General features: G+C 37.0%; 1 protein-coding gene across 5 annotated transcripts in view; it reads left to right on the top strand.

Moving 5' to 3' along the window:
* The window catches only part of ATG4C (autophagy related 4C cysteine peptidase), a 102516-nt gene that overhangs the window by 64368 nt on the left and 13992 nt on the right, over positions 1 to 24156 (top strand). For all 5 annotated transcript variants that reach the window (XM_066269010.1, XM_066269008.1, XM_066269009.1 and 2 more), the window contains 6 exons: positions 314 to 644; positions 2861 to 2931; positions 8476 to 8612; positions 13815 to 13893; positions 14553 to 14629; positions 22798 to 22917. In XM_066269010.1, coding sequence (XP_066125107.1) covers positions 314 to 644; positions 2861 to 2931; positions 8476 to 8612; positions 13815 to 13893; positions 14553 to 14629; positions 22798 to 22917 — 815 coding nt within the window. The remainder of the gene's footprint in view (positions 1 to 313; positions 645 to 2860; positions 2932 to 8475; positions 8613 to 13814; positions 13894 to 14552; positions 14630 to 22797; positions 22918 to 24156) is intronic.

Below are 24156 nucleotides of genomic sequence, written 5' to 3'. Positions count from 1 at the left end.
CTACATATCATAAATGCATTCATTTAAAGGAACAATTCAATGGTTTTTAGTATATTTATGGAGTTCTTCAACCATCACCATAGTCTAATTTTAGGACATTTTCAATATACTCATTAGTATATACTCCCAATATACTCCTCTTCCATATGCAATTGTTAATCTACTTTCTGCCTCTAATAATTAGTCTCTTTCTGAGTTTACTATTTTAGGTTAGTAACCCATCTGAATTTAAATGCTACCTGCTTATTTTAGTAGAATTGTTAAAGTTTAACTATTTAAAAAATCTGAACACCTTGCTTTGGAACTACTATAGCTTGGACCTGGCCTGATGCTTTGAACATTGAAAATTCAGACTCTGAATCATGGACTTCCCACACTGTAAAAAAAATTACTGCATCATTTGAAGCATCGTTGTCAGGGGAAAGAGAACTCAAAACCCCTACAATTTCTCTGAAGGAAACAGTTGGGAGGTACTCTGATGATCATGAAATACGAAATGAAATTTATCACAGGAAAATCATCTCTTGGTTTGGTGACTCCCCCTCGGCTCTCTTTGGCTTACACCAACTAATAGAATATGGAAAGAAGTCCGGGAAAAAAGCTGGAGATTGGTATGGACCAGCTGTGGTTGCTCATATTTTAAGGTAAAATGTTTTACAATTTCTCATCTTTATGGTAGAGGGCCTCAAGCTTAAGAATACTTATTTTTGCAGTGTATATATGTAGTTGGAACTTTTAAAGTCTAACTGTATGAAAATATTCATAAAGGGGCTTTTATTTGCAAGATTTGCAACTCTAATTACCTTTAATTTATCTACTGACAAAGTTTTCTTCTTTTGCTCACAGGTACAGATGTCAAAGGTCTCTTTCTAACCAGGTTTTCATTAGACTACCTTATTGAATTGTTCCAAAAACTAACTACTCTTTCAACTTTGGAACGAGCATAACATTATAGGTTTTTTTAAATTATATAACCTGGAGGATGTAATGTAATCATAGTGTAATGAAATGCCAAGAACTAAAATTGATGTTTTTAGCATTTCTTTGCCCATATCAAATTCTTGTGAATTGTAAATGTATGGGACTATCAATATTATAATTATATCATAGTAAAAGTAAAGAGTCTGTGACATTCAGAATAGTCAGAAAAAAAGTCAAAAGTCAAATTTTAATATTCCTCATCTTTTTATGTGCCATTTATTTGGATACTATTTTAAGTTTTTCAAAAAAAGTCTTGTTATACGTCCCATTATTATTATTGAATATAAACAGAATTATTAATGCGTCATGCAAATATTGTATATTGTAGTAAATTTTTTCTATTTAGAATCATAAGTTTGAAATTATTACCAAATTTTTTACCTACTATATTAAATTGCTTTTATATTTTATATGCCCTATACTTACAATTGAAAAAGTATTTGCATAATGTTATTAAATGGGTTGTTAATAATAATATTAAGTTCAGCTTAGTATGACATTTATAAAAGCATAATCATAGAAGCAAAGTTTCTACTCTTCAGATGTTGTGTTCTGTACCCCCAGGATCAGAAAACTTTTTCTGTAAAAGGTCTGAGAGTAAATATTTTAGCCTTTGCAGGCCTTATAAGGATTCTAGTGTCCATTTTCATTTTTTCTTTCTTGCTTTCTTTTTAAAAGCAAGCCTTTAAAATATAAAAAGGATTCTAACCAAAATATCAAAACCAATAAACAAGCCACAGGTCATACGTAGCCTGTGGGCCATAGTTGGCTGATCCTTCTGCTGTTCTAACACATACAAACATGCACAACAAGGCCTGTTAAGTGAAAAAATTATAATGATACAGTTAAATAGAAATATTTGTATTGCCACAACTTCTGTAATTTCCTTGTACAAGATATTGTGATCTTTTTCATATCATGTTCACCTTTGAGAACATTATATTCACTTAGAAATATTTTCCAATTTGCATTTTTCCTTATAGAATTCTAAGACTTGAAATTAGGAAATTCATTTGTTCAGGTCATACAGGTTTTTGAAAGAAGGGAATAAAGTCATGTTGTTGTTCAAAGAGAAGAAAATGACTTCCATAAAAGTACCAGAGGACAATCAAACAGTAATTTACTGCTATCAGTAATGTAAGTTAATATGAAGCAAGCCTTGAAGCATATTGTAATACCATTGGTTAGAAAATATTTAATATAGCCAGGTGAGTAGGTTGAGAGAAATTTTTTACAGTTTTTACTTTTTTTTTTGTATTTTTTGTATTTTTCTGAAGCCGGAAACGGGGAGAGACAGTCAGACAGACTCCCGCATGCGCCCGACTGGGATCCACCCGGCACGCCCACCAGGGGGCGATGCTCTGCCCACCAGGGGGCGATCGCTCTGTTGCGACCAGAACCACTCTAGTGCCTGGGACAGTGGCCAAGGAGCCATCCCCAGCGCCCGGGCCATCTTTGCTCCAATGGAGCCTCAGCTGCGGGAGGGGAAGAGAGAGACAGAGAGGAAGGAGAGGGGGAGGGGTGGAGAAGCAGATGGGCGCTTCTCCTGTGTGCCCTGGCTGGGAATCGAACCCGGGACCTCTGCACACCAGGCCGACGCTCTGCCACTGAGCCAACCGGCCAGGGCCTCAACAGTTTTTTTTTACATACTTTGTAACTTATGTTTTAATGTTCTTTGAGTAATTTAGTATAATATTCAACTTTGAAAAATTTGACCTGATATTTGATACCATTTGGATGATAGTTTTGAAAGCAGACACCATAGGTTAAATGGGAATGTCAGGAAAATGATGCCTTTCTTTCCTCTTAAATTAAATCTTTAGTTACCAACTGGAAATAATAATTAGGATTTTAAAGGATGATGCTTGTTATTTCTTAGAAAAGCAGTTGAAGAAGCAAGACACCCTGATTTACAAGGAATAACTATTTATGTTGCACAAGATTGTACAGGTAAGGAATGTATATAATTTAAATTTTTATCTATTTGGTCAGACTTTTTTATATGTGTTTACCTTATCCCAATTATGTTCTAAATCAGTGGTAGTCAACCTGGTCCCTACCGCCCACTAGTGGGCGTTCCAGCTTTCATGGTGGGCGGTAGCAGAGCAACCAAAGTATAAATAAAAAGATAGATTTAACTATAGTAAGTTGTTTTATAAAGATTTATTCTGCCAAACTTAGCGAAAATCCAACATAAAGTACTTGGTAAGTAATTACTATTATATGCTTTAACTTGCTGTAACTCTGCTTTATAAATTTTATAAAGTAAAGTTACTTCCCTACTTTATAAATCACATTACTGTGGAAGCGGTGGGCGGTTAGAAAATTTTACTACTAACAGATACAAAAGTGGGCCATAGGTATAAAAGGTTGTCTACCCCTGTTCTAAATAATTATGAAGGTAGAGACCATGTCTTACACATATGTGTTCCTACGTAACACCCTACAGTTGTAGGCACTTATTAAATATTCCTTAAAATACTATGAATTCTTAGTTGCAATATTAAAATAAGCTCTTAAAGAAAATTCCAGTGTTTAAAATGACTACTTTTAAAAAGCTAGATGGCAAAATTTAACTTAGGTTTATCCTTGGGCTGCCTGGGTGCTGGGGACCATCTCATTGTGGATATATTTCAAGGACAGAAAATTCTTCATTTGAATATGTTTTGCCATAATGCTTCAGTACATTATCTGATAATGATGCAGCTATTGTCCAGAATTTTGCTTTGTTTTATTGTTTTGGGTCTTCTGTTTAATGACCAATATCTGTAGTAATGTGAAGCTTTGTTAGGGATAAGATAGAGACTTTAATTTCCTAATAAAATAAAAGTACCTTTAAATAAGCTAGCTCATGCTGTGAATTTTACTCACCTTTTAATAGAGTGTCATTAACAGGATAAAATGTTAATGTTTTGGGAAAGTTAAATAGACTTTAATCATAGTTAATATAAAGGTATTTACAAAATGTTTTATTTTGTAAAGGTTACCCTAATAACCACCTAGGGTTTACAGTGTGGAAAGAATTGTAACCAAATACACATGCATTTTGTTTGGTATTTGTTAAGGTTAATTGGTTTTGTAAGAGGGCTAATAGCCCTGTGAAAAGGAAAATTGTAAATTTTCAGATTAGTATGATTTTTGCAGGTACTATATTTGTTTTTCAGGTATGAAGTCTTGCAAATAAAATTTGATGGGTTAAGAGTGCTAATTAAGCCTGACCAGGTGATGGCGCAGTAGATAGAGCATCAGATTGGGATGCAGAGGACCCAGGTTTAAAATTATGAGGCCTCCAGTTTGAACACAGGCTCATTCTGCTTGAGTGCGGGTTTACCAGCTTGAGCGCAGGATTACTGGCTTGAGTGTGGGATCATAGACATGAACCCATGGTCACTGGTTTGAGCCCAAAGGTCTCTGGCTTGAAGCCCAAAGTCGATGGTTTGAGCAAGGGTTCACTCGCTCTGCTGTAGTGCCCAGTCAAGGCACATATGAGAAAGCAATCAATGAACAACTAAGGAGCCACAACAAAGAACTGATGCTTCTCATTTCTCTTCCTTCCTGTCTGTCCCTATCTGTCCCTCCCTCTGTCTCTGTCACAAAAAAATAAAGAGTGCTACTTAAGCCAAAGGATATGCTTAAATAATTAATCATTAAATAAATTTATGTATTTGCCTTTTTGCTTTTATTGCTGACCATCAGCCTTGTTCTTTAAATATTACATATTGTTAACTAACCAACATAGGGTTTCTCATTACATGAGTTGTTTCCTTACTTTGAAATAGTTCTTAAAATCTTTACCACCGATGTTTAAGAATCCTAAAGGAAGAGTTTATATTAGTGTAGTGTATTTTGATAAATTGTAGGCTAAGGAATTAGCCGGAGCCAGATTCTATCAATAATTTGCCCCGTTGGCTTTCATTAGTGTTTTTAAATGTTCCATTTTCCATTCATTTCTTCCTCTTATTCTGCATTCTCTTCCTTTGTAATTGCATCTTTTTCAATAGCTGTAAGTAGTTAGGACTCTGCACTCTACAGTAGATCTTTTCTTTTCTTTTTAGAAAATTAAATTTAGTGGGGTGACGTTCATCACTAAGAGTAAATAGGTTTCAAGTAAACATTTTTATTGTATTTGAACTGTTGATTAGGTTGTATACCCATCACCCAAAGTCAAATCATTTTCCATCATTGTATATTTGTCCCTCTTTACTCCCCTTCCCTCCTCCTTGCTCCCCCATACACTAGGTCTTTTGAACTACATTTTCACACTGCTTGTGCTAATATGAGGTAACCTGTATTTTCTTCTGCCCTTCAGATATCTTCACCTATATGTTTTACAAACACTTCAAATTCAGCATGTTTAAAACTAAACTTACTTCCTTCTACCCTACTCCTCTCTTTCAATATTTTCTCTTCACTGATAGTATCATGCATACTCTTACTTATTCTTGACTCTTCTCCTTGATTTTATCTAACCAGTCAACCAGAGCTTACCAGTACACTTTAAAAAATACTTCTGAAAACTCTTGTCTCTTTTCTACTCTCATTGATTTAGATCAGACCTGTTCTGTAACTTGGACTTTAACTTAATTTCCCTGTTATCTCTTTTCTTTTTGATCTATCTGATCAACATAAATTGATCATGTCCCTTAATTAAAAAACCTATGAGTGTCCCTTAACACTTGTCTCAAGTTATTTTAGCATATAAAGCACATGATGTCCTTTATAATTTGTCCCCACCTGCGTTTCCATCATCGCCTCCCAACACTATCTTCCATGTTGTTACACCAAAGTACTATCAACCTTCAGGCCATCCCTTGGACGTACTATTTTGTTTTTTCATGCTTTTGCACCTACTGCCTCTGCTGAGAATGCCTCTTGTTTACTAAAATGCCTCTTGTTAACTCTTAAGTTATTCTTTAAGGGCACTCTCAGAATTCATACCTTTGGTAAAGACTTTTCAGGATCTTTGTTTCTTTGTTTCCTTCTTTCATTTTTTTAGCGAGAGAGAGAGAGAGAGAGAGAGAGAGAGAAAGAAAGAGAGAGAATGACAGACAGAGACAGACAGGGACAGACAGGAAGGGAGAGAGATGAGAAACATCACCTTATAGTTGCTGCGCCTTAGTTGTTCATGGATTGCTTTCTTATATGTGCCTTGACTGGGGGGCTCCAGCTGAGCCAGCCACCCCTTGCTCAAGGGGTCCAGTGACCTTGGGTTGAAGCCAATGACTTTGGGCTCAAGCCAGAGACCCTGTGCTCAAGCTGGTGAGTTCATGCTCAAGCTAAATTAGCCTGTGCTCAAGCTGGTGGCCTAGAGGTTTTGAACCTGGGTCCTCAGTATCCCAGGCCAACGCTCTATCCATTGTACCACCACTTGGTCAGACAGCCTTTCCCTAGTCTTATTAGGCAGAATTAGTTTATATTTCTGTGCTTTGTGACGTTTTGGAAATACCTCTATTAAATGTTGCACTCAAAATCATTTGTAACGTCACCTTATGATTATCTTTTTTTTTTTTTTTTTCTCCCAGTAGATCATTGATTGTTAAAGTAGCAGGGGTCAGGGAAAGGCATCAGAATCATTTGGTTGGGAGTCACTGTTGTTGTGAACCTGTTATGGAATCAAACTATTTCATAACCCTTACATGTGTTAGAAGCGGAGGAAAAACACCTAAACGATTGAGCCAGACATTTATTTGCTATTATACTCTCGACACCTCAGTAGCTGGAAGGCCCTTAATCAGTATGCGTTGAATGAAAAGGAAGGATAAGAGGCATTTGATAAGGGAGGAATTGGTTAAAGAGCAAAGGAATCTGGTTAAACTGACAGTGTGTGGGCGTAAAGTAAGTTTTCAATAAAGTTATTTTATGTTGAACAAGGCAAAATAAAGTTTTAACTGTATTAGCTTCTACCCAATTCTCTCATTTTCTCTTGAATTCTTCCACGTTCGCCCTCCCACCCATCATTCCACCCAAAATGCCTTTATCAATAACTTAATCTTGCTAAATCCAGTGGTCACTTCTCAGTCCTCCCATCCCACAGTCTGTCAGTCAGTTGACACAGCTGACCACGTCCTTCTTTTCTTTGTAACATTTTGTTTACTTAGTTTCCAGAACTCGAGTCTCAGGTTCCCTTGAGCTCCTGTCCACTCCTTGAGTCTCTTCGCTGGTCTATTCTTATCTCCCTGATCTCTACAAGTATGAGTGTGTTGTACTCAACCTTCAGACTTCATCTCTTTCTCTGTGCCCTCGGATTAGTATTTATCCAGTCTTATGGTTCACAGTGCCATCTGTCTGCTTTCAGTACCCAGATTTATAGGTTCATCCTGGCCCTCTCCCCAGCTCCAGGTCCGTAGTTGCCTACTCATCCTCTCTGCTTGCATGCCAACAGGTATCTCAAACTCAGCAGGTCTACAACTGAGTTCCCAACCCCCCTCTTATATTTCCCCCTTCTCTCCCTTCTGTGTACTTGTAAGGGGCAGCTCTCTTAGTCTGTTTGCTTATACCAAAACCCGTTAAATCACCTATGACTGTTTTTTTTTCCTTTTCCTTTTTTTTTTTTTTTTTTGCCTCTCACACCTTACATTGAATGTATTAGGGAGCTCTTTACCTTTAAGCTGATCATTGCCTCCAAATGAACATCCCATGACCACTCCCTGTCTTCATATTACTGCCTTTGTTCAAGCCATCATCATCTCCTGCGGAATTACCGCAGTGGCTTTCTAGCTGTTCTTGGTGTTTCAGCCCTTGCCCCAAAGTCTGTTTTCAAGACATGAGCCAGACTGGTAAAATGTAAGTCAGATCAGGGCTTTCCTGTCTTGAAAGCTCTTCAATGTCTTCCCATCTCACTTAAAGGAAAAACTGAATTCGTTACAATGGCCTTTAGAGTTCACAGAATGTCTTCATTCTCTGCCAATGTGTCACTTGATCTCCTTACCTCATTTCTGCTCCTGTACCTCTCGCTCTCCCTTCAGAGGCACTTGTTCCTTGTATGTGCTAGCTGGGTGTCGGCCCTGGGGCATTTGCACTTGGTCGTCTTTCTGCCTGGAATGCTCTTTTCTCAGGTACTGGCGTTACTTGGTTTCTTACTTTAAGACTTGACTTAAGTGTTAGTTTCCCGTAAGAACTTGCCTATCACCTGATTTTAAATTGTCCCAGCCCCCAGCATTTCCCATTCATCTTTCAGCTTTTGTTTCTCTTTGAAGCACCTATCACCATCTGATATATATTATATTTTATTTATTTATTGCCCATTTCATCGTATTAGAGTGCATGCTCCTTGAGGACAGGGATTTTTCTCCATTTTTGCTCACTGCTGAACCCCAGTGCCATATAGCAGCTATTCAGTAAGTGCCTGTTGAATGAATACATGAGGTAGGTATATTTTCATCCAGTGAGTCCTTGACAGTAATGTCAGAGATCAGATGACTGGCCACTGTGGGAGAAATTAAGGAAAAATGTTTCTGAAAACATTTAATACATATTCATTATGTTTTTTTTCAGTTTACAGTTCAGATGTAATTGATAAACAGTGTGCTTCCCTGGCCTCTGATAATCCAGATGAGAAAGCTGTTATTATTCTAGTTCCTGTTAGACTTGGTGGAGAAAGAACCAACACCGACTACCTGGAGTTTGTCAAGGTAGGAGGTGAGAGCACACCTTTTAAGGCAGTGCTAGCTCATGCAAAAAATACAGAGATTTGCAGTCTTTTTTGTATTAAATGGGTAGTAATGATTTGATAGTGTTAGCTTACAAAGTTTGACATTAGAGTTTTTAAATTTCAGTATTACAAGATCAGATGTGATTTGGAGTGCTGTGTTCTCTGACAAAATGAAGTCTTTTAATCTTCGTAGCTAATCAGGGAGACACAGATTCAGCAAAAATCGGCATCTGTAATGTGTCCATAGTTCCCATGATCATTATTTGTGATTTAAAAAAAAATGTACCTTTGTTTATTCATAAAACTCACATTAAACTATATTGAGTAATTATTGAAACAAACCAACTTTTCTGTTATGCTGCGTTATCTTTTAATTTGTTTCCTGTGTCACCATAAGGTCAATAAGAAGTTAGGATGATTATTTGTATAGACAGAAATGATGTAGATGGTGGGAGGTTCCAACTCTGTTTTCTTCATATAATCAGTTAATAATCTGTTCTGTTTCAAAACACAGAATTCTTTTTTCCTAAAGGACCTAATTATGTTAATCTTGTTTTGGGCACCAAGATAATTCATTTATCATAAAACTTTAACTTTTGAGCCCTGGCCAGTTGGCTCAGTGGTAGAGCGTCGGCCCAGGTTCGATTCCTGGTCAGGACGCACAGGAGAGGCGCCCATCTGCTTCTCCACCCCTCCCCCTCTCCTTCCTCTCTGTCTCTCTCTTGCCCTCCCGCAGCCGAGGCTCCATTGGAGCAAAGTTGGCCTGGGCGCTGGGGATGGCTCTGCGGCCTCTGCCTCAGGTGCTAGAGTGTCTCTGGTCGCAGCAGACTGAGGCCCCGGATGGGCAGAGCATCGCCCTCTGGTGGGCGTGCTGGGTGGATCCCGGTCGGGGTCGGGGCATGCGGGAGTCGGTCTGACTGCCTCCCTGTTTCCAACTTCAGAAAAAAAACAAAAACAAATCCATCCGGGGTGCCGCTCTGCTGCCACCAGAGCCACTCTAGCACCTGAGTGGAGCCCCGGGGAGCCATCCCCAGCGCCCGGGCCATCTCTTGCTCCAGTGGAGCCCCGGCTGCGGGAGGGGGAGAGAGAGACAGAGAGGAAGGAGAGGGGGAGGGGTGGAGAAGCAGATGGGCGCCTCTCCTGTGTGCCCTGGCCGGGAATCTAACCTGGGACCTCCGCACGCCAGGCTGACGCTCTACCACTGAGCCAACTGGCCAGGGCCAAAACCCTAACTTTTGAAATACTTTCTGTTTAATATTATAGTATTTATATTATTTTCATAGTTTAAATAAAATTTCTCAGTTTTTTCAAAGGCAAAGATGGAAATTGCTTTCTGAATGCAGTGTTATGGGATATAGTAATTTTGAAATAAAGTCTAGATTTGTGTTTTATGATTCAGTAACAGTTATTTCTCCACATAAAACATTAATTCTACATTGTAGTCCCTGTGTACAGGGTGGAAAATATATCCTCAGACTAAATTGTACTGATTCTAAAAATCTAGAGAAATAGTTTTTAGCATGTGGTAGAAGGAAATCTTTTAGCTAGTATATTGGCTTTTTGTCATAGTTTCTAAAATTTTATAAGCACACTTGTTACTAAGAATTTCAATAATATATTGATAACATGGAATCTTTTAGATAGAAATGGGGTTTGGATTTTTAATGTGTGGGTTCTTTTTTTTTTTTTTAAGTTTTTCACACACTTGGTTTTTTTTTATTTTATTTTATTTATTTATTTTTTACAGAGATAGAGAGTGAGTCAGAGAGCGGGATAGACAGGGACAGACAGACAGGAATGGAGAGAGATGAGAAGCATCAATCATTAGTTTTTCATTGCGTGTTGCAACACCTTAGTTGATCATTGATTGCTCTCTCATATGTGCCTTGACCGCGGGCCTTCAGCAGACTGAGTAACCCCTTGCTGGAGCCATCGACCTTGGGTCCAAGTTGGTGGGCTTTTGCTCAAACCAGATGAGCCCGTGATCAAGCTGGTGACCTCGGGGTCTCGAACCTGGGTCCTCTGCATCCCAGTCCGACGCTCCATCCACTGCGCCACCGCCTGGTCAGGCAATGTGTGGGTTCTTTAGTGGAGTTATTCATAGAATGTAATTTAGCCTGACCAGGCCATGGCGCAGTGGATAGAGCATTGACTTGGGATGCTGACGACCCAGGTTTGAAACCCTGAGGTCACTGGCTTGAGCGTGGGATTATAGAAATAACTTCATGATTACTGGCTTGAGCCCAAAGGTCACTGGCTTGAAGCTCAAGGTCACTGGCTTAGGCCCAAGGTTGCTGGCTTGAGAAGGGATCACTGACTCAGCTGGAACCACCTTGGTCAAGGCACATATGAGAAAGCAGTGAACAACTAGAGTACTGCAACTACAAGTTGATATTTCTCATCTCTCTCCCTTCCTGCCTATCTCTCTCTCTCTCTCTCTCTCTAAAAGTAAGTAAGTAAGTAAATAAATAAATAAATAAAACAAAATTCACCATTCAGTTGTATTTTTCAAATTTATTAATCAAGGTAATTGTGCAGTATTTCAGAGACGGCACCTTCTCCTCTGCCATCCTGTGAGGAGGAGAGTTGATGTGGTGCTTTATCAGCCCTCACCATGGAAAATTTGTTTATTTATTTATTTTTAAGGGACCAGGATTGAGGAAAATCCAGTATGTTCTCTTTCTTCAACAAGACAAATTAGAACTTTATTTTTTGACTGATTACTTCATAGATACAGCACAATAGCTTCTCACCACTAGAAAACTGGGAAGAAGTTTTTTTTAGAGATTGACAAGTGTTTCAAGCTTCCAAAACTACAGCCTCTTATAAGTGATGTCATTTTAACACCTAATCTGCTTCCTCAGTGTTTATTGCCAAATCTACTCCAGTCTGTTATAAAGGAAGTACAGATGTCCAGAACCAAAGTTTTTCTTCCATTACTCAGATTCATTCTTCTTTTAAGGAGAATCAGTGATGATTCCACTACATATATATATTTTTTTTTTCTTTTTTCTTTTTTTCTTTTTCTCGGCTGTGAGGGACTTAGCACTTTTACTCCCTCGTGGGCCATAGCATTGTGCTTCAACTGATCAGATGGCCTCAAGTTAAAGTAAGACTATCTAATTGTGTTAACGATTTTATTTAGAAGGAAAGCACTAGACTTATTAATGATATGTTACCATTATTGTTAAGTGGGGTTTTTATGGTATAATTTCATCTTAAGTTATTTTTTAGTTGGCTCTAAAATTTTAACCTAATGTGACTTCTCTATTTAATTTTTTCAGTTTTTTCCAAAAATACTCTTATTTTTTCATAAGACTGAAAGGATTATTTATAATAGTGAAAACTTAAAAACAATTTAAATCTTTATAATGGGGACTTTAAAGCCTAGTTTTGTTATTTTCAAAAAATAGAATATTTTATAGTCATTAAATATAATATTGACCCTGGCCAGTTGGCTCCGTGGTAGAGTGTCAGCCTAGCATGTGGATGTCCCAGGTTCAATTCCCAGTCAGGAATTGCACAGAGGTGCAGTGCCCGTCTGCTTCTCCACTCCTACCCCTCTCGCTCTTTTTTCTCTTCCTCTCTCTTCCCCTCCTGCAGCCATGGCTTGATTGGAGCAAGTTGGCCTCAGGTGCTGCAGATGGCTCTATGGCCTCCGCCTCAGGTGCTAAGAAGGGCTCAGTTGCTGAGCAACAGAGCAACACCCTAGATGGGCAGAGCATCGCCCTTTGGGCTTGCTGGATGAATCCTGGTCAGGCTACATGCAGGAGTCTGTCTCTCTGCTTCCCCTCCTCTCACTGAATTTTAAAAAAAAAGAAAAAGAAAAAATATATATAGTATAGGTCTGTAGTGATTGGAAATAATATTTCTGAAATGAGTAACAACAGTTACAACAGGATACATTGTATGGTGCTACATATATAAAATTGTATTCATAAATCTTTATGTGAATATAAGTAATATAGATAGATGTCAGGAAGATTTTTCCCCAATAATGAACTCTGAGAGTTGGGGTTCAGGAAAAATTTTACTAAAAGTGTTTTTATTATAATGACCACATATTATTTTAAAGAAAATAATTAAGCTTTAAAAAAGAACACTATGGTTAGATTACTTGTTAAAGGAAGAAAAACATTTGTTTATATATTTTTTATTTTTATATCTTCTAGATTTCAAAACATCCTCTCATTTACAAGAAGGAAAGTTTATTGTTTAATACTTTGGGTTTTTTTTAATGACATGCTTTATCACTATTAGTGTTCTTTTTTCTTGACTTTTTAAATGGGTCTTTATTATGAAATATAAGCATATAATAAAGTAACTACTCAATAAATTAAAATTAATGAAAAATTAAAAAAATAAGTGACTACTAGTGTTTTCTAACATAATATATGCTAAAATTAATGCAGGAATTATTGACAAGTCAATCAATTCCATACTGTACATATTTTTAATTGACCCCACTGGACTTTTTAAAAAAAGGTACTGAGGTATTTGGCCTAGCTTAAATAAAATTTTGTTTAGAATAGATGCTGAGGGGCATACTAAATATTGTATTGAGATATCTTTGATATTTTATGATTAGTAAAATAAATCAGCTTTAAATATAATAGTAATTATTATTTTCTTTGGAGTAAAACATTTTCATTAGTCTGTATATTTATTCCAAATGAAGTAGCATAAAAAATCTGTCAAATAAATGCCGTTGATTAGAAAATGGTTTTTAGTTTGGGATTCTGAGACTCGAGGTTATATGAAAACAGTAACAAGGTCTAAGAAATATTTCCAGCATTTCAAAAAGTCTGACGAAAATACTACTTTGGTCACAATTAAGGCTGCACCAGCAACTGAGAGGCCTGGAATTTTGGCTTTGGCAGGAAGTTTTATTGTCTTTACATGACAACATTGCTTAGCTCTGTATTTGGCACACCATAGTTTAATGTTGTTGTGTGACATGCTGGTCAAAATATTTGATTTAGTCATGTTAATGTTGAGTGATTTAAAGAAAAGGGAAGATAATTTGGTTGACGGAAGGATTTCTGAACATGGGGACAAATGTAATAAAAATAAAACTGGTGGTGAAAAATTTGGAAACTACTAATACTGGTAATACAAATTTGGTTGTTTTGAATAATTATCATTTGTCTCTTGACTCAAAAATCTGAATTTCTTTTGGCAGGGTATTTTAAGCCTTGAATATTGTGTGGGAATTATTGGTGGCAAACCGAAACAGTCATATTACTTTGCTGGATTTCAAGGTTAGTGGTTTAGTAAAGTATATTTCTTCATTGTTTTCTTTTAAAAGTCAGTAAGTTAATATGGGATCATCTGGGAGCAGGATGATTAACAGAGCAAAATGAGCACCTTATAAATTCATCAGTCCTACCATAGCCCCTCATTTGTCATTTGGTCCATAACATAATTGGATTCTGTAAAATGTATGTTTAATTTCTGTTATTGCATAAACAAGGCATAATTTATTGGTTTCACTAAACTTCAGAAGACATTGCTATTACATTCTGGCACTTGCTATTTACATATTTACTTTTTACTAGGTTCAGTGGTGCTAGTTGATGATGAAATGACAAGCAATATGTTCTTCCTGTCAGGATAAAGTTGTGTAATACATTTTTCATGTGCAAACTGTAGAATATAATTGTGTGTTTGTGAAAGTAATTTTATCACCAAAAATTAAATGACAATCTCATCACTTTATAAAAATTCTGCTTATACAAGCATATTTGATTATGCAAAAGTTAATCTGTCCTGTGCAAACCCATGTTTCAGTCAATGAATATCAGTCTGGCAAGCTGCTACTCCCAGATTTTTTTCAGCTATTCTACATAGAAATTGGATTGTAAGCAGTGTAATAATAAGGTGTTTTTTGAATTACTTGTCTTCTGTTTTGTCCTTGTAGATGACAGTTTGATTTACATGGATCCTCATTACTGCCAATCTTTTGTAGATGTCAGCATAAAGGATTTCCCTCTTGAGGTACCATGGATTAAGAGCTGTTTTCTTACTCTATGAAGTGAACTCTAATTATTTAGAGATGTGCTAAGCAGCTAAGCTTTTATGGTGTTAAAACTACAGGTTAATAATCAATATTTTACTGATTAATAAAACCATAACCTGCACACATGGTCAAAAGTTAAATAATTTCTTGCTGAATTTTAATTTATGATATACGTTTTTTTCCCATTTATCTTTGTCTCTAACTTATTAGTTACCCTAGCCCTACCAAAATAATTAAGCAAGCCTCCAAGTAATTTTGTAGATATACAGATGAACAGTACTGAAGGATAAAAATGTCAGGCATGTTTAAAACAAAGAAAGGAAGGATGGAGGGAGTGAAGGAGGAAAAGAAGGACAGAAGGAAAGAAAGGGTGGAGTGAGGGAGGGAGACAAGAAAAAGAAGATGATGGAGTAGGGTTAGAATGACAAGGTGACTTAAGGAGGCTATCTGCTCAATTATTTTGCTGCAAGTCTAATTACTTAAATATTAGCTGTTAGGTAAGAGGTTTCCAAGAGCTTAGTTGGGTTTCTAATTTTTGTTTTAGCTTTGATTTTGTAACAACTTCTTTTCCTTTATGTCAGACATTTTTTGATCAAGTATTATAATACAGAAACTTTGAAAATGCATAAATGAGATGTACAATTGATATATTGTTTTAGATCATATTTTCCCAGTTGATGCCTTTGCAAACTTTTTAAAATTATTTTAATCATTTGAGTGGTATGGATCACTAATTCTCAAGGGCTCGACAAGTTAGAAATGTGGTTTAGTACTTTGTTTTAGTAACAGCTTGCTAGCTAATAAGTGATTAAAATATGGTTCAGAGAGATACATTATAAAACATACTAGCACCCTTTATAAACTGTTACCTCAACTAAAGTACAGCCTCTTGGGGCCAAAGTTCAGGTTTGCTGTGTCTTGCATGAAAACTTTAATAAATATTTCTAGTTGACTAATTGATATGGGGGAGGCACTAGAGAATTATGCTATATAAACCACATTGTAATTCTTTCTGCTGCATTGTGGTCTAGTGACACTGATTTCTATGTCTTAGTTACATTTCTAGTATATGTTTGTCAATACGACTCCTTAAAAAAGTAGATACTTGAGCCCTGGCCGGTTGGCTCAGTGGTAGAGCGTTGGCCTGGCTGCAGAAGTCCTGGGTTCGATTCCCGGCCAGGGCACACAGGAGAAGCGCCCATCTGCTTCTCCACCCCTCCCCCTCTCCTTCCTCTCTGTCTCTCTCTTCCCCTCCCGCAGCCCTGGCTCCATGGGAGCAAAGTTGGCCCAGGCGCTGGGGGTGGCTCTATGGCCTCTGCCTCAGGCGCTAGAATGGCTCTGATTGCGGCAGAGCAACGCCCCAGATGGGCAGAGCATCACTCCCTGGTGGGCATGCCGGATGGATCCCGGTTGGGCACATGCGGGAGTCTGTCTGACTGCCTCCCTGTTTCCAACTTCAGAAAAATACAAAAAAAAAAAAGTAGATACTTGAGATTCAGATGGAAATTTTGTTCATAATGTTCTAGTATTATCTAAAATAAGCAAATTGACCCGTAGAGAGAGATTGGTCATCTGATATTTTGAGAGACTTTGCCAGGATGCCAGGTGAACAAATATCCTGGTTATGGGTACACAATATTAGAATGGTTGCAGCTCATTATTGGGAGGTTGTTGCAAGTGAGTCAGTAAAAGCTTGAAGTAGAGTGATAGTAGTGAGACTGGAAAAGAAGAATTGATATTATGAGACTTTGAAAAATAAAATTTGGTGAAATTAGGTAGCTCCTTAAATTAAATGCACAGAAGCATTTATTTCCTATACAGTAGGACACCAAGAAATTAGGTTTAAGATGTTAAATTTTTGAAATGCTACTAGAGTGTTTCAACCTGTCTGGATGATTCTTCTGGGAATTTAAAATTTTTTCTTAGTTCAGGGATTTATCTTAAAATTTTAAATTATTATTTTTCTAGGAGAGTATAATATAAAAAATTTAGCAAGTTGTCTATCTTTGTCAGAAATAAAATTTTACTTTTTATCATATTTTAAACATAACATGCTTCAAATTGATATATTTTAACTACCCTATATTGCTAATCATCCTTGCCTGCTATGTTGGTTGTGTGTTTATATGCTATGAAATTTTGTCATTGGTTGATGTGATAAATTGTATGCACATTCTACACCATCCTTATACCGCAGTTATCAAAATTATTTTTGAAAGCAACTTTTTTGGATCAGTACTTCGTTTGGTCAATAGATGGAGAAATTAAAATCTTAAATCTTTTGTTCAATTCTGAGTAAATAATTGCTATGAATAATTTAAGGGAGTGCCCTGATTTCAATAGGATTATGAAAATTTAAGAAAGTAGTATGATATCAGAATATATGAGATTGAAGGAGAGATTTAGCAGATTATGTATTCTGTTGTTCTTATGGTATGGAGTTCCTTTAGTTCTAGACTGAACTTGTAAATTTTTTTTTTTTTTTTCGGAGACAGAGAGAGTCAGAGAGAGGGACAGACAGACAGGAACAGAGAGAGATGAGAAGCATCAATCATTAGTTTTTCGTTGTGACACCTTAGTTGTTCATTGATTGCTTTTCTCATGTTCCCTGACTGTGGGGCTACAGCAGACTGAGTAACCCCTTGCTCGAGTCAGCGACCTTGGGTCCAAGCTGGTGAGCCTTGCTCAAACCAAATGAGCCCGTGCTCAAGCTGGTGACCTCGGGGTCTCTCGAACCTAGGTCCTCCACATCCCAGTCTTATGCTTTATCCACTGCGCCACCACCTGGTCAGGCAGAACTTCTAAAATTTTGACACCAAATCAGACTAAGTTATTTCTTTCTTTTTAAACTATCATTGATTGAGCTCCTTCTAGATACAAGGCACTTCGCAAGCACTTTGAGTCCTTTGTTGAACTCTTTTCTTACCTGTAGCTCCAAATGCTTTGATAGTATTTATATTAATTTTTAATTCTTCTGACGTTTTCTTCTAAAATATATTATTATACATTATTGGATTTCTGTACTCATTTTTAAGAGAATCTTCCTCAACTTCAGCTATCTTCACTGAGTTTTTGACACTGTAAAGTGAATGTAAGCAATCATATTTAGATTCTAAGTTTGGTAGTGGAGATATGCCAGGACAGTACTTGGTTTTGACTAAAGAGTTGATCTCATGGTGTAGTGCAGGGGAATATTATGATAAACTCATACTCTCTAATTTTCATATAGAGAATAGGGTTCAAAGATGTAGCATGAACAACATTAAAGGAAAAGTCATGAAAAGATAACTTGAAATTAGAGGGAACAAGAAGAACTCTAATGGGCCTTACCAGTGAGGATATGCTTAACTGTTAGGTGTCCATTGTCAATGGTTAAGACAGGGAAGGGTTTCAACTGTTGGGATGAGAGGATTAGTTTATGTGTGTGTGTGTGTGTGTGTGTGTGTGTGTGTGCGCATTTATGACTATGTGTGTATCTGTGTGCATTTAATAAGTTAAGATTTTCTAAACCAGAGACTATTGCTTCATGTTATACTTTTGGAATGACCAGTTCTAACTCTTCAGATACCAAATTATATTCTCTTATTAAGGTAATAGTAAATTACCTTAATATTAATATTTTATTAATAAAGTAAGACAAGCCTTATTAGTACACATAGAAATCTGTTCTAATTCCAAGTTTCACATTTTAGGTTTATACTGTAGTGACTACTTTAATCTATCCTAGTAAATCAGAGAACACCGACATTAAAGCTACTAGAATGATGTGATATGATTAGATAGATGGATGAGTGAATTCATCAGTGAACACTTTATGAATTACCCATGTGACCTGTAGTTAGTAAGAGGTGCTGTTTAGTAAGTGTATTCTCTAATTAACTAAGGAGGCTTCACCCAAATCACCAAAACAGCATAACTACACCTAAAAGTATTTGTTTAATTATTGTTTGTATGTTTAGGTAATAGAATTCACTATTCCAAATAATAAGTCTAGTACAGTGCCTGCATTTAGTAGGTGCCTAATAACTACTTGTTGAAGCAATGAATAAATGTATTCAAAAAATTAAGTAAAAGAGAGTTGACTCTCCCTGGCTAGTTTATTTCAGAAATGTATTTCATTGTCACAGAATTGTGTCTAGTGAACACTCCTTAAAATGTATGTACTACTCTTACCAATAGTCAGAATTTTAAAAATTAAAAAAGGAATTAATGCATAGTTCAAAGAATTAGAACAGTATAAACTTAGCTTTATAATACTGCTTGGGAAAATATTTTAAAATCTAACCCTGGTCCGTTTGCTCAGTGGTAGAGTGTCAGCCTGGTGTGTGGATGTCCTGGGTTTGATTCCTGCTCAGGGCACATAGGAGAAGTGACCATCTGCTTTTCCACCCCTCCCCATTCTCTCTTTCTCTCTTCCCTTCCTGCAGCCATGGCTCGATTTGTTTGAGTGCATCAGCCCCAGGCGCTGAGGATGGCTCCATCAAACCTCCTCCTCAGGTGCTAAAAATAGCTCAGTTGCAAGCATGGTCCCAGATAGCAGAGCATCAACCCCAGGAGTTGTTGGGTAGATCCTGGTTGGGGGTGCATGCAAGACTCTGTCTCTCTATCTCCCCTCCTCTCACATGGAAAAATCTACTTGTTCTGCAATAAACAGAAATGATTCTGAATTATAAACTAGTGTGGTTTGTCTTTAGCATCTTCTTGGGTGAAAAAAGAATATAATTTTAAATTTAAATGATATAAAATGACTCTCTAATATAAATCCTTGTCCTCAGATAGTAACACCCTATAGCAATTTTAATTTTCACTGTTCAGAGATCTATACCAATGATTTTGTGATTTTTTTTTTTTTTGAGATAGAGAGAGTCAGAGAGAGGGATAGATAGACAGATAAACAGGAATGGAGAGAGATAAGAAGCATCAATAATTAGTTTTTTGTTGCGACACCTTAGTTGTTCATTGATTGCTTTCTCATATGTGCCTTGACCGTGGGTCTACAGCAGACCGAGTAACCCCTTGCTCAAGCCAGCGACCTTGGGTTCAAGCTGGTGAGCTTTTGCTCAAACCAGATGAGCTTGCACTCAGGCTGGCAATCTTGGGGCTCAAACCTGGGTCCTCCGCATCCCAGTTCGGCGCTCTATCCACTGCACCGCCACCTGATCAGGCTGTTTTTGTGATTAATTATACTTTTTTGCAGATATTGAAACAACCATGAATAACAGTTTAGTATTGCTATCTATAATGATTGAAGCAATACTGTGAAATAGCACTAAGCCTATTCTGGTTTAGTCTTATTGGTTCCTTTATAAAACTTTAATCAGTGCTTGTATAATGTAGGACACCCTTGTAATGTATGTGAGTTAAAAAAAATATTGTTTTGGATCTTGTATAAACTTTGGTCCTTCTTCCTTATCCTCAAGTAGCAAAAAAACCCCCGAAACAACCCAATACCCAGAAAAACAAGAAACAAATAAACCTTGCTTATTATTGGCTTTGCAAAGAGTTAGGCAAATGACTATTTTTAGATACCTTGTATGTAGAATAACCTTTTGTAAATATGACCTAGAACTTTTTGTGCTTCATATATCAATATATTCCTGTATATTGTTAACTAACTAGCTTACTTAGCTCTTCTGTGCCTTTTGAGATCTGTTTTTAATATTTCCTTATAAATAAAACATATGAAACAATGTTACAAGAAGTCCGACTAAGAACCTGGAGGTTCCAGTTAGCTAGGTTGGAGCTTTATAAAGAAGTGTTAGCTTAACATTTTGTAAAAGTCATAGTTTTGTAAACACATTTGTTTAGTTTCTATTCACTATCATGATATTATATTTGAATCTTACATATGATTGAACTGTCCATAAGGGGGGAAAAGGCAGCTTGAAAATATGCATTTTTGATACTAACTGGATCACTAGGATGAAGGGGAAGAGGAGAGTGATTTTGACCAATTCACCAGGAACATAGCAAATATGAGTCCATATTTTCCCACATTTCAGTAGGTGGTTTCAAGGTAAAATCCCTTACTTTTACACATTGAATGTAGGGAAATTTTAATTTTATGAGTTCATATTCAGCCTGTTCTTTAATTCAAAAATATAAAATACACAACAAAGAATTTACACACCTGTCTCCCATCCATCCAGTTTTCTTCTCCACCCTTACACTCCTTTTTTTTTTTTTTTTTATCGTGAGAGAGAGACAGACAGACAGGAAGGGAAAGAGATGAAAAGTATCAACTTGTAGTTGCGGCACCTTAGTTGTTCACTGATTGCTTCTCATATGTGTCTTGACCGCGGGGCTTCAGCCAAGCTAGTGACCCCTTGCTCAAGCCAGCCACTTTCTGTTCAAGCCATCTTCCTTTGGACCCAAGCCATGTCTATGATCCCATGTTCAAGTCGGCAACCCTGTGCTCAAGCTGGTGAGCTACACTCAAGCTGGATGTGACCGTGCTCAAGCTGGCCACTTCAGGGTTGTGAACCTGGGTTCTCAGCATCCCAGGTCGGTGCTCTCTATCCACTGCACCACCACCTGGTCAGGCTGAACTTGATAATTTTTGTATGTCTTTATAAAATTTATTTATGCACATATAAATAAATATGAACATATATTTTTATGGCCCTACTTTTGTCCATAAACATCATTTTCATTACTTACAAAGAAAAGCTTGGTAGCATCATTGAGTTTTAAGGACAAGAACATTTAAGCAGTTCTTTTTCTTTTTTCTTTTTTTTTTTCTCTTTTTTTTTTGTATTTTTCTGAAGCTGGAAACAGGGAGAGACAGTCAGACAGACTCCCACATGCGCCCGACTGGGATCCACCCGGCACGCCCACCAGGGGCGAAGCTCTGCCCACCAGGGGGCGATGCTCTGCCCCTCCGGGGCATCGCTCTGCCGAGACCAGGGCCACTCTAGCGCCTGGGGCAGAGGCCAAGGAGCCATCCCCAGCGCCTGGGCCATCCTTGCTCCAATGGAGCCTTGGCTGCGGGAGGGGAAGAGAGAGACAGAGAGGAAGGAGGGGGTGGGGGTGGAGAAGCAAATGGGCGCTTCTCCTATGTGCCCTGGCCGGGAATCGAACCCGGGTCCCCCGCACGCCAGGCCGACGCTCTACCGCTGAGCCAACCGGCCAGGGCCCTTTTTCTATCTTTAAAACCAAGTACCTGAGTGTGGTGGTGAAGAAAAAGAAGACTTGAATGATTAGCTTTATATTCTGCCCCTTTCCTACTTCTGTATTTTCTAAAGATCCAGACTCTACTAATAGCCACATCCCATTAGCAAGGGAAGAGAGGCTAGAGCAGCTTCCCCAGCCCATTTATATCTGCGGCACTGTGACCACAGGAGAAAAGTGAACTAAAGAGACAAGAGGACTGGTAAGAGGAGGCAAGGATCTCCTCTAATAATAGAACAATTTTCACCTGTGTCTGTATAGGAATAAACAAGAACTTAAAGCCAACTAGAAGACTGGGTTGGAAGAATATGCATGTGCTAATTGTGTCAATTGATAAAACTCTTTAAGTTGACCTCTTTTCATATCACTGTGGGACACTTTTTAAATTAAATGTATGGGGGTGACACTGGTTAATTAGATTATATAGGTTTCAAGTGTACAATTCTATGCTACATCATCTATATTTTGCATTGTGTGCCCACCGCTAGGGAACATTTACATGAATCTATGTATTTGTTGAAAAAGTCTTGGTATTCTTATTAAAAGGTTTTATAAACATTAAAAAAAAAACCTCTTAACAAAACAGTCTTAATTGCACTTTCATAGAAAGTACTAACTTGATTTTAATCCTTGAATGAGCTTTTTCACATCTTTTTTGTCAGTGGCACTTTTTTTCCCTCTTTTCTGCAAGTATTAGAAATGCATACCACTTTGACATTCTTTCTTTCACAGAATGGCACTAATGTCACATATAAAGTGGAGATTTGGTGCATTGAATACACACAGTGTTGGCTGTCATATTTTACAGCTTTGGAAAGGAGGAAGGACTGTCTGCATTGGATAGACTAAAACACCATTTGAAAAGCATGTTTAAGCTTCGAGAAAAACTAGATAGCAAATTTTAAATTAATTAAATTCTTGTATGTACAGAAGTCCATCAGAGTCAACTAATCCTAATCAACTTTTATAATTACAGACATTCCACTGCCCTTCTCCCAAAAAGATGTCATTTCGAAAGATGGATCCTAGCTGTACAATTGGATTTTACTGTCGAAATGTTCAGGACTTCAAACGAGCTTCTGAAGAAATCAGTAAGGTACTTTTATTTAAAATATTATTCTCATATTTGTAAATGACCTAATTTTTATTTGAGATAGCCTGTGAAAAGACAAAAGTCTGTAAATTATGATGCGTTTGTAAAGTTGTCTCTTGAATGTCAGTGTTATTAGGAATTTTGAACAAGAAAATAAAACTGATTGGGGATGCCTAGCCTTTGATACTGATGAAACCAGCTAGTGAACTGTCAACAGTATGGATTGCTCCACAAGGTGGCACTGTTGAAGTAAAAATCCCTTTGCAAATGGGTTAGGTTCTGTGCACAAGCAATTAGGTTATATTTTATTTGAAGAGGATTTTTAAAGGCCAATACCTTAGAGGGTAGAAAAAAATTAATGAAGTATTTGATCAAGCCAAATTGTGCATCATTTCTTATTAGTCCAGGTGCTTCTTTGATTTTTTTAAAGAGAAAAATGGTATTTTTTGGATTTCTCAGAACTGCTTTATCAAATGAGTTGTGTTGTTACCTTCCAATTAGCTTATCTAATCTGATCTATTTGAACTATAGGATCTTCGAAATAGGGTTTGTTTGTTTTTTTAACTCATTCTCATTACCTTTAAACGTCAGCATTTTCTAGTCCTGGAGTACAGTACTGTTAAACATTATAGAGCCTCAAGGATTGTCTATATGTAGTACTTTTGAAAATAAAAAAATATTACTTACTGGGGAAATAAGTGTAACCGGTCTCTTTATTAGTAACAATAGCTATAGGTTATCATTTTCTGTAACCTATAAGCATATAAATAAAACCTATACTAGACTCTCTTTTGGGAATTCTGAACTTGAGCTCAGATGTAATAGTGCCTTATTACTGCTTGAATTACAGTTTATTTTTTTTAGGAAAATGGACATAGTGAGTAAATTTTATTTTTAATGTGAAAATAAAATGAAAACATTAAATAAAAGGTTTCATATAAGTTAGGTTTATTTTACTTGACCTGCCATGTAAAAGAGGAAATTTAACAATATCATGACAGAAAAATGAATGAGGAGAGAGGAAAGTGAGATATGTGAGAACCTCTCCTTATTCTTTATTTCTCATAGTTGTCGTCTTTTCATTCTCTCTTTTCAACCTGGAAGGCCAAGTAAACATAACAAAATATGTGTTTTACATTTTTTCCTCTTTTATTACTTTTATTACTTAAAATTAGTAATATTTGTATATTTTAGTTTGACAGTTCTCTGTCTTTATAAAGTATTGTCTATGTGCTAAAATAA

This window comes from Saccopteryx bilineata, chromosome 3, assembly GCF_036850765.1.
Source record: "Saccopteryx bilineata isolate mSacBil1 chromosome 3, mSacBil1_pri_phased_curated, whole genome shotgun sequence".
NCBI classification, from domain to species: domain Eukaryota; kingdom Metazoa; phylum Chordata; class Mammalia; order Chiroptera; family Emballonuridae; genus Saccopteryx; species Saccopteryx bilineata.
Note: the sequence above shows the minus strand (reverse complement) of the source record. Positions and strands in the feature narration are given on the sequence as shown.